Here is a 15,778-nt window from a genome sequence, read left to right as displayed (position 1 = left end):
GTTTTTTGTTGTGGTGTTGGTGATCTCTTTGTTCCAAATATTTTTCTGTGCTGAGTTCATTTTGTTATCAAGTGATTTTGCTTTTTTTTTTTTTTTCATTATTGTTGATTCTGTGCTTACTAAGCCCTTGTGATTTTCTTCTTTCTTAGTGTGGTTAGAAAGATTGTTAATTTTCTTTGCTGTTACCCTAAAATAAATTTTTATCTCCCTAAGTTTAGAACAGTCTGTTCTAAAAAGACATTACTCTGTCTTCCTCTCCGTTTGTAAGTTTTGTAATTAAAACTTTTATTCCCTTTATTTGCTTTGTTGCTGATGTTGTCTGCAGATTGACTCCCTTTTCTTTCTATGTATATTTTTTTGTGAGCTTATTTTGAGAATCTTTTTCTGGTTTGATTTCTAGGTGGTGGTGTCAAATATCTTGATTTCAATTTGTTGTTCTCTGTTGTGGGTTCTCAATTGGAAGGACTCCCTTTAGCATTTCTTGTAGGGTTGGTCTTGTTTTCACAAATTTCCTTAATTTCTATTTGTCTGGGAATGTCTTGATTTCACCCTCATATTTGGATAGATACATAATTCTTGAGGAGCTCTGGTAGCATAGTGCCTAAGGCATGACTGCTGCTAACCAGAAGGCTGACAGTTCAAACCCACCAGCCACTCCTTGGAAGAAAGGTTGGGCAATCTACTTCCACAGTGATATCGCCTTGAAAACCCAAGGAGGGGTCGCTATGAGTCGGGTCTGACTCGACAGCACATAACAACAGTAAGAGTTATATAGGATGACATGAAAAGAAACAACATACACCTGATTGGAATACCAGAATGGGGAGGGGGCACTGTGAAATTTGTCAAAACCCTGCTAACAGAAAATTTCCCCATATCATGAAGGAAAAAAAGATACCCATCCAAGAAGCTCAACAGCTCAACAGACCCCATACAGGATAGATCCCAAGAGGAAGTCACCAAAACATATCATAATCAAACTTTTCAAAATCAAAGACAAATAAAGAATCTTGGGAGAAGCTTGGGAAAAAAAGAAATGTCACCTACAAAAGACAACCAATAAGGCTAAGCTCTGATTTCTCAGCAGAAACCATGCAGGCAAGAAGGTTAACGGGATGATATATACAAAACCTTGAAGGAAAAGAACTGCCAACCAAGAATTATGTGTTGTTGTTGTTGTTATGTGCCATCGAGTCGGCCCTGACACATAGCGACCTCTCCTTGGGTTTCCGAGGCAATATTACTATGGAAGTAGATTGCTATTGCTTGTTCTTCTTTGGGAAGATATACTAATTTTTTTAGCTTTGGCATTTGTTTCTACTATCTTATTCTTTTTTTTTTTTTTGAAGTTGTCTGTTGTTTCCTAGACATTTTGAATTTGTTATCATTATTTGTAGGAGCTCTGGTAGTGTAGTGGCTAAGGCACTTGACTGCTAACCAGAAGGCTGGTGGTTCGAACCCACCAGCCACTCCTCAGAGGGAAGGTTGGGCAATCTATTTCCGTAGTGATACTGCCTCAGAAACCCAGAGGGGTCACTGTGAGTTGGGTCCAACTTGATGGCAAATAACAACAATGACAATCATTATTTGTTAGTTGCATAATGGTTTGTTTCACCCTGGTTTTATGTTTTACTATATCTAGAATTGTGGAGCAGGTGTACTTCTTTGGTTATGAACTCAGCTAACCAGGTTTTCATTACTATATCAGATTTTTCTTTTGAATTGTACACCCATATTCTTTCGTATTGTGTTCATCTCCATGATCTGTAGCAATCTCGTACTCAGTATGTTTAAAAGCAAATTAATGAACTCTCCCACAAGCAAGCACTTTCTCCTGCTAACAATCTTTTTTACTAACAATATCATCCACCCAATTGTTAAAAACAAAATCAGTTATCATTGAAGTCATTCTGACTCATTGTGACTCTAAGTGTGTTAAAATTACTGTATTTTTTGCCAGTAACACACATATGTGAGTAACATAAAAAACCAAACCAAACTCACTGCTGTTGAGTTGGATCTGACTCATAGTGACCTCTCCTTGGGTTTCTGAGACAGTATCATTACAGAAGTCGACTGCCCAACCTTCCTTCCAAGGAGTGGCTGAAGGGTTTGAACCACCAGCCTTCTGGTTAGCAGTCAAGTGCCTTAGGCACTATGCCACCAGACCATAATACATGAAAGGTTGTGCTGTTGACAGAACAGTGTACAACAGGCTTGTTACTTACATAAAAATATGATAGAACTGTGTTCCTTAGGGTTTTCGATAGTTGTGAGCTTTCAGAACTAGATTATCAGGACTTTCTTCCATGGCACCTCTGTGAGGTTTCAAATCAACAATCTTTTAGTTTGTAGCCAAGCACGTAATTGTTTGTGCCAAACATTTGCTACATCAAAGCCCAAGTTTTGCAATTATCTAAGCATGGAACAAGTAGAAAATGCACCCCAGTGAAATCTGATCTAAAAATCTAATAATTAAAAAACTTTGATAGGTTGTAATATCAAAGGCATACACCAAAACTTGTGTGCATACAAAAGATAAAGCTCTTTCCCCTGCATGGGGAAGTCAGGGAACATGCCACAGGCAATGTGAAAGGAGGCACTCCAGTTTAAATGGGAGTAAGGACTCCAAAAAAACCAGTTAAAACCAAAACAGTACAAACAAACAAGAAACACTGGAGTTCCAAAGGACACTGTTTGCAAAGGACTGCTGTGGAGGATGGGCTGGAGGGGTTGTAAAGCTGGAAGACCAATTATGATGGCCCAGATGACAGATGTGGGACTGGAAACAGCAATGATACCAAAGATTGATTACATGTAAGGGTGAGGCAGAGAGAGGGTGTCTAAGATGAGTTCTTCGTCGAGGAGATCATAAAACTGTTAACAGTGAAGAAGACAAAAGCAAAAACGTAGTTTTGTTACGGAAAGATATGGCTTCAGATTCGGACATTTTGAACTTGAAGTAGTTCTGGGAGTTCCAGGCAGATACTTCCCATCTCAATGTTGGAAATAAAGGACAGACCTGATGCTCTCCTTTCTGTTACTCTCAATATCTGTTCTAATTTACCCTGAAATACTGGAAATTCATATAGGGCCAAAAACACCTTTTACTTAGTTTTCTATCTGAGTGACTATTATTATTATTATTATTAATTTCTGGATAAATATTCAAAACATTGTTTCTTTCTTCTGCTCAATAAAGCCAATCCGTTATAGCTTTTTCTTTCGATCCCCATCCTGTATCACTCCCTATTCTTACTCTAAGAGACTGTTAGGAAAGTCAAGCTAATCAAAAATAAGCTAGTGAAACTTACTATTGGAATGAAAGACAATGAATAGAAGAAAAGTGGGATGAGAAAAGTGCAGAGGAAATGTGGTTTTTATTTTATTTTATTTTGTTGCTTTATTGTTGAGAAATAGAAAGTGGGAAGTAAGAAAGAGATACATCTAAAATTTTCAAGAAGTAGTATCAAACTATGTAAAGGATATTGAGAAGGTAAGACACCGGAAGAAAGGGTTTTAAAGATGATTGCCATATATTAAGGATATGTTCAGAAGAGGCTAGGGAAGATTTGAAGTTCTTGAACAGGTTTTTGTTTCTCTTGACTGTTTCTTTGAATGTTCACTCTGCTGAGACTGGGTGGGGCAAGAGCAGGGAGCCTAGTAACACTGATAAGAGATCTGGCCCAGTAAATGTTTGGGGGATGATTGGGTTGGTTCATCCTCCAGTCCTGCTTGCTTTTGTCCATTAGATATGCTTGACTCCACCTCCCCCATCTAACCTCCCACTAACAACATAATTCCAGGCTTCAGTGATTCTTGACCAAACATAGGCTGTGGTCTTCTAACTGGCATCCATACCTCCAGACTCTTCTTGGCGCTATTGAAAGGAAGTTTTCTATGTTTGACTTCATCATTTCACTACTTCAGATCTTTCAGTGACTTCCCATGTATGCAACAGTGTTTAAAACTGACAGCCCTTTGGCAAATCCAGCCAACAATGTTACACATGTCCATTGTGGTGTCCTTACTGCTCAGGCTCCAGCAGTGGGAAGACTGGCAGGAATCACAAACCTCAGGAAGAGCCTTCTCAATGTACATACACATCAGTGAGTCAGTGGAATTATTTCTTGATTTTTATGTGCTTAGTTTAATATACTTCTGAGGTTAGCAAATTGTGAGGCTAGCAGGGTAGATTTGGCCCACGGGCCTTGGGTTGTAGATTGTCTCTGTAAGGGCCGTTCGGCTTTGATGTATGGTCACTCTGAAAGGACTCATTTACAGCCAGTATCTCAAATATCTGTTATCAGAAGTCTAAATAGTTTAATTCTAGATGTGGAATGTACCTGAGGCAGCATCCAGTATTATTTCAATGATCTTGCAAGGTTACTTGAGCAGCCTAAGACAGCAATGAAGTCATTTCTTCCTCTTGGTGCAAGACACCTTTAACTACCAAACCAAAAAATAAAAAACCAAACTGACTGCTAGCTAGTAGATTCCAACTCATAGTGACCGCTATTGGGTTCCCAGGACTCTAAATCTTACAGAAGTAGATTGCCTCATCTTCCTCCCATGGATAAGCTCGTGGATTTGAACCACCAACCTTGTGCTTAGCAGCCAAATGTGTTACCCACTATACCATCAGAGCACCTTACCTTTTACTATGTTGTTGTTGTTGTTGTTATGTGCCGTCGAGTCGGCCCCGACTCATAGCGACCCCTCCTTGGGTTTCCGAGGCAGTATCACTACGGAAGTAGGATTGCCCAACCTCCCTTCCGAGGAGTGGCTGGTGGGTTTGAACCGCCAGCCGTCTGGTTAGCAGGCAAGTGTCTTAGCCACTATGCTACCAGAGCTCCCACCTTTTACTATAGCACAAGGGAAAACCAGTTCAAATCAACAGAACTATCTTCATGGCCAAAAAGCATTCTTAAAAACAAAAGAAAGCAAACAAAAAACACTTACACTTATATGTATTTATATGAATACAAATAAAATATATATACATTTCATTGTCTTCTCAAATGTATGCCTGTCCCTTCAAAACTTTTTTAATGGAGGAATCCATTTCAACAACAAATAAACTGAGCTTTCTTTAAGAGTAAGTAGTTTGTATTTCATTTGTTTGAAATTTTCTCATGATGAAACAAAAATAATCATTTTCAACAGTCTTAATCAATTGTCTAGTTGAAAGATCAAAGTAAGTATCTATGATGAATTCCTTTCAAATTGCTCTTCCACCCTTTTCTGGAATGAGGAAAAACACAAGCCACCCTTAAGGCATTAGAGGTCAAAGGGAAGCAAGAATTTGGGAATGGCCTATTGTCTAGAGCTGTGATAGCAGTCTGAGTCGATCTTTAGAACCTGAAACTAGCTGGCTTCTCTGTCATCTGAAAAGCTTCACGGTGGAGATCATGATTTCATCATTATTAGGATGAGGTGTGTTTATGAAAGAGTCCAGCTCTTAATCATTGCTGGAAAAACATGAGGTTAAAAAAATGTGGAAATAGAAGGATGTCAACTATGATCTTATGCAAATGGCCCCGGTTTATTTTACTAGCAAAGCTTCAATGATAATTTTATGGACATGGAAACAAGAAGACAGTTCATTACATGGTATTCACTAATAAGATAGGGTATGGGACTAAGACATAGAAAATAAGGCATGTATGTACTGTTTGGCATTAATTTGAGATTTTAATATATGTCAATATCAAAATAATTTTGTCTCTTTGTTTAATGGTATTAAGATGGGAAAGGTTTGCAAGAGCTGAAGTAGTAGTGTGAGTGTCATGGTTAGCTTTCCAAACAGGTTTCTCCAAACATCACTGAACAGATTTAAACCAAACAAAATGGAACAGACAATTTTCTCCTTTGTGGTCAGATCTACCGGGCTTAAGTCAGTAATTGAGAAAAGTGCAGGAGGGTGAGTCAGATGGCCAGATCATTGTTTTCTGAAGAGCTGAAAACGTACCACATTTATATTTTAACTTTCCCACGTTAAGTGCTGCAACCATTTATTCAGACTAGTGCTGCAACCATTTATTCAGACTAAGTATATTTCAAAAAAAAAAATGTAAATTATCCTATTCTTTTTATTTTCTCACATAAAGTCTGGCCTTGGAGTAGGAGTCAAGAAAGGGAGAGATTTCCAGTAGGAGATGTTCAGGAGTCTAATTCAGCAGTTAAATTATAAGAGGTTAAAATTCACCTTAAATGACAAAAGTTCTTGGAGAAATTGAATGGCCCATTTAGCCCATTCGACTGCTAATCAGAAGGCTGGAGGTTCAAACCCACCAGGCACTCCTAGGAAGGAAGGTTGGGCAATCTACTTCTGCAGTGATACCGCTTTGGAAACCCAAGGAGGGGTCGCTATGAGTCGGGGCCGACTCGATGACAGTGCTTTGAGTTTCTAGGACCCCAAAATGTTCATTTGCTGTACTAAATTGCCATTTGTTTTATTATTTTCCCATAATCTTCATCTTCTTCCTTTTTGGAAAAAAAAAAAAAAAAAGATTGGTTGATTGTTCTTAAGTTATCTTCCTGTATCATTTTCATATTGCTATTAGATCTCTTAAAAAAAAAAAAAAAATCAGCATCCCAAAGAAAGGTGTGCTACAGCTCTGTAACCTGCTCTTGGATGTCTGTAGTACCCAGTGAAGAGTGTATAATAATTCCCCTGGAAATAACCCTCTAGCAGGTAGGCCATACATAGGCAGCTGTGACATAAGACTACAGCTCTCGCGCGGTCCAGTTGGGTCTGCAACTGGCCCCCCGCAGGGACCGCGGCTGCAGGCAGCTGCAACCCTAGAAAGACCGACAGGGTAGCCGGCTGGGCGGAGCCGGGCCGGGGAGCGCGAGGGGTCCGCACCCCTTCTCGTCGCGCTCCGAGAGTGAGTCTTTGTACAGTCAGGGCGTCTGCAGGGTAGGGCCGGCTCTTAATCCTTGCAGGCGGGGTGGGGGGGTGGTGGTGACACGGGAAATATAGGTGGCGTCCGCTGGTGAGAAACACCTAGCGCAAGTAACACGGGTGGTGGCGAAAGGGAGTTCCCACTTGTTGCTTTCTTGGAGAAATGAAGACTTAAGAAAATAAGAAGGAGGGGCAGCTCAGTGCCTTTCAGACGCCTCTCGAGCCGCACCCTCGGCCAGAGGAAAAGCCCCTTGGGAGAGACACAGGAGCCTCAGAAAAACCCAGAAGAAAAGCGCCTCTCCGCGCTCCACCTCTTCGCCTCGCACTCCTCCTCCGCAGCGGGCCCAGCGCGCCCGCCCGCCACCTCTCCCAGCCGAGCCCTCCCACTTGGTGGTGTGCCCGAGCGTCCGCCGGCGACCTGACCCGTAGCCTTCTCCCATGGCGGCGGCCAGACCCCGGAGCTCCCCGGGCGGAGTTCTCTGCCGGCAGCTTCTGCTGAGCCTCACAGTGAGTGGCTGCTGTGGTCAGCGGTTCCTGGGGAGGGTGCAGGCGCAGGCAACCGCCTAGCCACCACGTTCAGTCGATTGGAGAGAAAGGGTGAAAACTGGGGTTCTTGGGCCTTGGGAATAGCTGAAAAATTGGAGTTGATTGGGGGTGGGGAAGGACCGATAGAAAGCAGACCTGGGCGCCGGGAACTAGAAGGGGCGGGGTAGGGTGTCTTTGGTAGATACAATCAGCGCAGGCAGATAAGAGGCATGAATTGCAAACGCCCATCCAGAACCGTGGCCTCTGGATACAAGCTGTGAAGCTGTATTCTTTGGCGCAAGTCACCAATTCCTGGGGAATTTGCAGTCAGACTTTTGCTTCAGGTCCTGTTCAGGCCACGGAAAGGGGAGCCGCTAGGCCATCTGGATGTAAAGTGCGTGCCCTTGGGTTAAAGAGAGGACTACAAGCCTTTCGTGAATTGCCCTTGGTGTGTGTGTGTGTGTGTGTGTGTGTGTAGAAGTTTGGGAGTGTTTAGGTTTTCTGCGCCAAGGGGGATGGTCGGTGACCCTTTGTAGTGTTTCCATTGTTTTGTCCGCATCTGAGGTGTCCGTTTCCTAAATCTTTGGGGAAAACACAGTCCCGATATCTTGGCATCTGGATTTTCCCCTTCTCTTATCATAAACCAGCCAGCCCCCTCTCCCAGGGCCCTAGTTTCTCTCCCACTTTAAAGAACACGACAGCGAAGACCCTACCAGGTTTGTCCATTTCCGGAGCTGGGATCTTTCGAAAAGGTGTGGCCTTATTTAGGGTGCAACAACCCCTTTCCCAGGCGGAATAGATCACTGAGGGAGTCGAGAAGGTGCAGGAGCCCGTGGCGGGGAGCAGCTCCAGAGGGGAGTTTAGTATCAAAGGTGCCCAGATTGTACTTTCTGGGTTTCCTGAGAAAAGTTAAACAGACCAGGTGCTCAACTCGATAGTGATCTTCCAAGCTGAGCTTCCAGCCCTGAGGCTCAAGTCACCCCTGAAGGACAATGAGAGAACTCAGGGAACAGCCCTGGGGAGAGAGCACGGGGGTATGGAGAAGAGGCTGCGCAGTACCTTGCGCTCTCAGGGCGGGAGGTGCGCACTGAGGGGTGGAAGACCTAGACGTGGTCTTGCAGGGCACTGGTCCCTGGGCAGACAGAATCTGCTGTCCAGCAACTTGAAGTGGCGATGGTGGAACAGGGGAAGGTGAAATAGTTCCGATAATTGCCTTTTTTTTTTTTTTGCCAATTTCATTTTACAGTCAATTCCTTAAAAATTTAAGTACTGTAAAAAAAAGTGCTGTAATAAAATTGTGGTTATTATTATTAGTGGTAATTAGCATGTCTTTTCCAAAGATTCAATAGACTTCAAGCCGTTAACAAAATCTCCAGTGACAATAGAAAGGGGCAGGTGCACACGTTAATATTTTACAGTTGAGGAAACTTAGAATGAAATAAATAATGGCCTCCCCATGTTGTTGATAACAAGAAAGGAATTCTAGTTAGATAACTACTAGTAAACTCACCATTTGTTTTAAAAAAAACCATTGGCCATTATTCACTGAAGGAAAAGGTGTTCTTAACCACATGCAAAAATAACATGGTGCTGCACATAGCAAACCAAACCAGCTGTCTTCCAATCAACCTGATTGGTGGCAACCCTATGTATGCCAGACATAGTGCCTAAGGCATTTGACTGCTTACCAGAAGGCTGGTGGCTCAAACCCACCAGCCACTCCTGGGAAGGAAGGTTGGGAAATCTACTTCTGTAGCCATACTGCCTCTGAAACCCCAGGAGGGGTCACTGTGAGTCAGATCTCACTCAAGGGCAGTGAGGTTTTTTTTTTTTTTTTAATGAATGTCAGAGTACAGCTGTGTTTTGTGTTCAATGGCTGATTTTTCAGAAGGAGATGGCAAGGTCTTTCTTCTGAGGTACCTCAGGTACCCAGGGACTCACCCTTCATAATAACAAACAAAACTTAAAGTGTGTCATCTCAGATGCCTTCTAGAAGAAGGCCAGGTATAGTTGAATAAACTGAAATGGAATAAGCCCCGTTCTTTGGTCTTCCTTAGCTGCATAGCTTGATAGACCAGTAGCAAGCAAAGGAACTCTGGCCATAGCTGCTCCCCTTGTGCTATTTTCTACCTGGAAGACCTGGCAAGAGTTCCTCCAGGTGTTCTGGTTCTCTTATGCATACCTGTGCAAAGCCCTGCCTGCCTGAGATGATTGTTGTGGTTGTGAGCTGGCCTCCAGTGTCATAAATGTGCAAACACTATTTAAGTGTAAGGTATTATTAAGTAAAAAAAAAAAAAAAAGTCTTTTGGAGGACCAAAAAATAACAAATCACCTTTACATTTCCTCTTCCATACATCCAAGCAATCCTTCACCATTCTACAAATTCGCTTCATCCCACTTCCCAATACTGCCTCACCTCACAGGTCTTAACCACCTGTGCTCTGGCTTCTCCCTAAAGTCATCAAGGATCTCCATTGCTCAATCCACATAGCCCTTTGTTTCTTATACAATTCCACCTTGTAGGTTACACCCTTATTTTTGAAATTCACTCCTGCTATTGTCTTTTGCTTGGAGGGCACACAACAACAACAACAACAACAACATTGTGTTTTGACCTCCCTGACCACTCAGAATTAGATTTCACATATAGTTCTTTTCCTACCTTCTTGAATGTTGATGTTCCTTAGGACCCTGTTCTACACTGTGTCCTTTGAACTTCACACCCGTCCCTTGAGCCATCTCATCCACTTTTATAGCTTAAAATGTCATTTATATGCCAGCATAGCCTAAATTTACATTGCTAGCCCAGATGTCTATATTGAGCAATGGGCCTTTGTATCTACCTACTATCATGTGTTACTCAGCATTCATTATCTTCCCAGACAATATTGCCTTTATTTTAGTGTCCTGTATTTCAATAACTGACATTGTCGTACACCTTGTTCTTCATGTAGGAAGCCCGGAGGCTTTTTGCTATTCCTTCTTCACTGCTCTCCCCTTCCCTCCTGCCCCAATCTATCATAATGTCAACCATCAGAAATATCTCATGCATTTTTTTCTTCTGTCCGTCCCCTCTGCTAACACCTCATATTACTATGAATAGTGTTGCAATGAATAGCAATGTGATGTATATGTCATTTTATATATGATCTAATGTATTAATGGGATAGGTTGTCAGAAGTGAGATTACCAGTCAAAGTATAAATGCCTTTAAATTTTGTAGATCTTGTCAGTGCCTCCTCCATTAAGATAGTAATTTTTTGTACTCACGCCAACAATTTATGGGTCCATATTCTTGCCTACAGGGTGTGCTGTTAAATTTTTGAATGCTTGCCAATGAGACATGACATTTCAATGTTGTTTTTCATTCACATTTTCTTATTATAAGTGAAGGTGACATAATTATGTTTTTAAGGGCTGTTTTTATTATTTTTAACGTGAATTATTCATGTTCATTGGGTTATTGGATTTCTTCTTGATTTATAAGAACTCAGTATATTGCAGAGACTAGCCCTTTAAAAGAGTAACTGCAAATATTTTTCCCTGCTTATCAATTATGGGAGCTCTGGTGGTCTAGTGCCTAAGGCATTTGACTGCTGACCAGAAGGCTGGTGGTTCAAACCCACCAGCCACTCCTCGGAAGGAAGATTGGGTGATGTAGAGATACTGCCTCAGAAACCCAAGGAGGGGTTGCTATGAGTCGAAACTGACTCGATGGCAGTGAGTTTTTTTTTTTAATCAATTATATTTGAACTTTGTTTATGGTGGTTTTGTATTGTTTTATTTTGCTTTGAAGTGTGTATTTTTAAAAAATATGTAATAGATTTTCTCAATTTTAGTAAATTGGCATTTGAAAGTCTATTCATAGTTAGGCCTGTTTGCCATATTTATATAGGAATTAACCATGTTTTTATCTGTTATCTGTATGGCATCATATTTTAAATTTAGCTCTTTGATTTGTTTGGAGTTTTTCTGTGGTTTTCTGCTTGATGTATGGATTCAACTTTATCTTTTGTGAAATGTCTGCCTAGCTCAGGTAGTCCAAATGCCATACGTATCTTCAGTGATGTGATCTGTCATAGAACGGTTTTCAGTTGTTTTGTGCCATTGAGGTGAGTCCAACTCATCGGGACTCTAGAGGACAGAACAGACTTGTTTTCTAGGTTGTAATCTTCATGGAAGCACATCACTCAGTCTTTTCTCCTGTGGAGCAGCTGGTAAGTTCTAACCATCAACCTTTCAGTTAGCAGCTCAGTGCTGAACCATTGTGCCACCAGGGCTGCTTTGTATGCATAAATGTTTATTATACAGTTATTAATTTCTGTCTATTCATAACCCAGGGAGCCCTGGTGGCACAGTAATTAAAGCTCTTGGCTGCTAACTGAAAGGTCAGTGGTTCAAAACCACCAGCTGCTCCACTGTAGGACGTTATAGCTATTGGCTTCCAGAAATATTTACAGGCTTGGAAACCCTGGGGGGCAGTTCCATTCTGTTCTGTAGGGTCATTATGAGTCAGAATCTACTAGATTGCAATAAGTTTGGTATTTCTGGTATTCATAACCCAACACTGCACTGTTTTAATTATTTTCACAGGATGCTTTTAAATCTGCTATGGCCAATATCCTTTTGTTGCTCTTCATTTTCATAATTTTCCTATCTATTCTTAATTTTTTTTCCTGATGACCATTTGAATCAGCTTGTCTAGTTCCAGAAAAAAAATAAATCTGTTGGAATTTTTTAGGGAATCAAACAACATTTATCATTTAACTTAATGAGGGTTGATATTTTTAGGCTGTTGATTTTTCCTATTTAAGATCCTTGTATGTCTTTCTCTTTGAGTCTATTTTTGTTCCCTCAGAAACGTTTTTAGATTTTCCTCAGATAAACTTTGCAAGTTTCTCTTGTTAAATTGGCATTGAAATCTTTTAATGCTTTTGAAAATGATCTCTCCTTTTCCTCTATATTGTCTAACTGCTTTTGTTTATGTGTATGAAGATTAATTATTTCTGTATTTTAATAGTTATTTCTGCTACCTTACTATCTGTTTTTTAATAATTTGTTGATTGATTTGCTTGTGTTTTCCACATATATAGTCATTTCAAATGCAAATAGAGATTATTTTACATCCCATAGCAATCCATGTGCATCTAATACCTTTCTTTTGCCTAATATGCCTTCAGGGTGCCCTGGTGGTGCAGTGGCTAAGTGTTTAGCTGCTGACTGACAGACGGTGGTTTGAATCCACCAAGTTCACTGTGGGAGGAAGATGTGACAATCTGTTTCTGTAATGATCTACAGCCTTGGAAACCCTTTGGGGCAGTTCTGCTCGGTCCTGTAAGGTTGCTATGAGTATGAGTCAAAATTGACTCAATGGCAGTGGGTTTAATGTATTGTTAACAATTGTTGTTAGTTGTTGTTATGTGCTGTCGAGTCGGCCCCGACTCATAGCGACCCCTCCTTGGGTTTCCGAGGCAGTATCACTACGGAAGTAGGATTGCCCAACCTTCCTTCCGAGGAGTGGCTGGTGGGTTTGAACCGCCAGCCGTCTGGTTAGCAGGCAAGTGTCTTAGCCACGGTGGTGACATTAGAGAGTCTATCTTGTTTCAGAGTTTAGAGGGGCTTGGCTTCAGTGCTTTGTCATTGACATTGTGATCATACATTGTTGTTGTTGTTGTTGTTATGTGCCGTCGAGTCAAACTCGACTCATAGTGACCCCTCCTTGGGTTTCCGAGGCAGTATCACTACGGAAGTAGGATTGCCCAACCTTCCTTCCGAGGAGTGGCTGGTGGGTTTGAACCGCCAGCCGTCTGGTTAGCAGGCAAGCGTCTTAGCCACTATGCTACCAGAGCTCCTACATAGAAAATCCTATTAAAGAAGTACTCATCAATGGCTACTTTTTGAAGATTTTTTTGAAAAATGGATTGGTTGAATTTGATTGAATGCCTTTCAGCCATTATAGAAATATTTCCATGCTATGCCTTCTTTAAACTAATTACTGGTTTGAAGTTTCTAGACCAAGTAGGTGCAGTGAGTGTGGATTACAAATGCAAGGGTGAGTTTACTTCTGGCTCAGGCTGACAATGAGGGCATAGCATTTTGGGATTAAAGTGGGGAAGATCTTCTCTTAGACTTTGGGCAGGTCCTGTGCTTTGATTCCACTTCTTTTTTTCAGGTTAGAAATTATGTCTGGGTTCCTCTTTCCCACTCTGTGTGCCAGCTTTATCTCCAGTTTTTGCCTAGCAGGTCCTTGCCAGTTTGCCACCTCTTTGATGCTCTAGGGTATTAAAACAAATATTTCATCCATCATTTTTAGTTAATGTGGGGATGGGGCTTGTCTGAAAGATAGCATGCCATTTTGGACATGAAAGTTTGTTTTCTTCCTATCCATTCTCTACATTGATTAGAATTACCTTGTTGCTGTTGTTGTTGTTATGTGCCATCGAGTCGGCCCCGACTCATAGCGACCCCTCCTTGGGTTTCCGAGGCAGTATCACTACGGAAGTAGGATTGCCCAACCTTCCTTCCGAGGAGTGGCTGGTGGGTTTGAACCGCCAGCCTTCTGGTTAGCAGTCAAGTGTTTTAGCCACTATGCTACCAGAGCTCCCTAGAATTACATTACTCAAGTATAAAACATCTCATGTAATTTCTTTGCTTAGAACAAATCTTTGGTTTTCTTCTTTATTCTTTATGACTGCTATTCAGAATGTGTCCCGCATCTACTTGTCAGAATCCGTTTCAAACTCTGTCCACTCACTTCATCTGTGTCTTCTGTCGGTGTGGTATCTGGGCCTTCACCTATGTTGCTCCTATAGCATTACGTTCTGCTTGACAATGGCTAACTTAAGCCACTCTTGAGGTGACTCACCTGGCTTCTAGACCAGGTAAACTAGTCTGCCTGCCCTCCTCTCTGATAACACCATGTACTTCTCCTATCATAGTGAGATTGTAAATATATGTGATGCTTGGATTGAGCATAGGGATCTTGCTTACTGTTCTGTGCCTGTACGTAGCAGCACTCAGTAAATATTTGTTGAATGCATGAAGGAATGGATGTCCGGGATACTGATATCCAAAGATTTTCTTAATCCAGCCATTTCTCACTTCTCCACTGTTCTTATCTTACTCCATGTCACCTTTATCCTTCCTAGATTCTCCCTTCTAGTTGGCCTCTGATTCTACTATTGCTACCTTATAGTCAGTTTCCACATAGCCCCCACAGTGATCCTAGGTAAATGCTCACCAGATTGACACTCTGGTTCCCGCATCTTTGGATGCTTTTTGTTGTACTTAAAATAAAATGCACACTCCTTACTCTTTTAGACCCAAGGATTATGGATTGACACAGTGGCTGCAAGAGTGGGCTCAAAGATAGCAGTGATTTTTGTTAGGATGGTGCAATACTGGGCAGTGTTTCCTTCTGCTGTCCGTAGGATTGGTAGGAGTCAGAACTGACTCAACAGCTCCTAACAACAACGTGAAGCGTCTGATGACCCTTTGACATCTCATCTCGTTCTCCCCTCGCTGTGCCTTCTTGTTGCTCCTCTGAAACACCAGGCAAATTTCCCTTCCAGAGTCTTTTGTTTTGGTTTTTACACCCCCGGGAAGATTCTTCCCTCCGTTAGAGGGTTGATTTTCTTCCTCTCTTCATTCAAGCTCTTGTTTTCCCCTTTGTTACCCTCTTTCCCTGCTTTATTATTTATTTAATTTTTGGGTAACATTTACCTCTCTCTGCTTTGGCTCTGTGTGACATTTGTGCATTTATTTATTTATCTATTTTTCTGCTCTATTTTAAAGTAATCTCTGTGAAGGCAAAGGATTTACTTCGTTCATTGCTATAGCCTCAAACATTGCCTAGCACCTCACAAGCAACCAGTAAATATTTGTTGACTAAGTTAAGTGGACGTATTCTTTAAGTCTCCTGGAACTGGAATCCTCGCAGTCATCTGCCTCCGCTCCTGTTCGCACTTGACTATGTGGCTTCTGAAAATCCTTCTCATCTTTCAATATCTAATTCAAATACAACCTCTTCAGTGTGCCCATCCCTAATTTCCAAATCAGACAAATCTCTCCCTTGCCTGATCCTTCATATATAATTAAATTGAATAACTAAAAGTTCTTATGTATACTTTTAAGTTACATTTATAGACTATGTAAAAATGATAAAATCCTACAATTGGCCATCTTGCTTTTGGTCAAAAACCTTTACAAAACTATGAAAAAAAAAAGAATGTGAATGTTTCAGGAGCATCCACTTTAGTTTCACAGAGACGCAAACTAAATTTCAGTATGTTCAGGAGCTCTGGTAGCATAGTGGCTAGAGCACTTGACTGCTAACCAGAAGGCTGG

At 41.4% G+C, this 15,778-nt stretch overlaps 1 protein-coding gene across 1 annotated transcript in view; it reads left to right on the top strand.

The window, feature by feature from the left end:
* Nucleotides 1-7,345: 7,345 nt before the first annotated feature.
* The window catches only part of DSC2 (desmocollin 2), a 40,464-nt gene continuing 32,031 nt past the window's right edge, over nt 7,346-15,778 (top strand). Inside the window, exon 1 of the mRNA XM_007953443.1 lies at nt 7,346-7,414. Within this exon, the coding sequence (XP_007951634.1) occupies nt 7,346-7,414 (69 nt within the window). The remainder of the gene's footprint in view (nt 7,415-15,778) is intronic.

Source organism: Orycteropus afer, unplaced genomic scaffold (genome assembly GCF_000298275.1).
Source record: "Orycteropus afer afer isolate SDZICR_OR568_19922 unplaced genomic scaffold, OryAfe1.0 scaffold00394, whole genome shotgun sequence".
NCBI lineage: Eukaryota > Metazoa > Chordata > Mammalia > Tubulidentata > Orycteropodidae > Orycteropus > Orycteropus afer.
The sequence above is the reverse complement of the archived record's forward strand: the minus strand, read 5'-3'. Positions and strand labels throughout refer to the sequence as shown.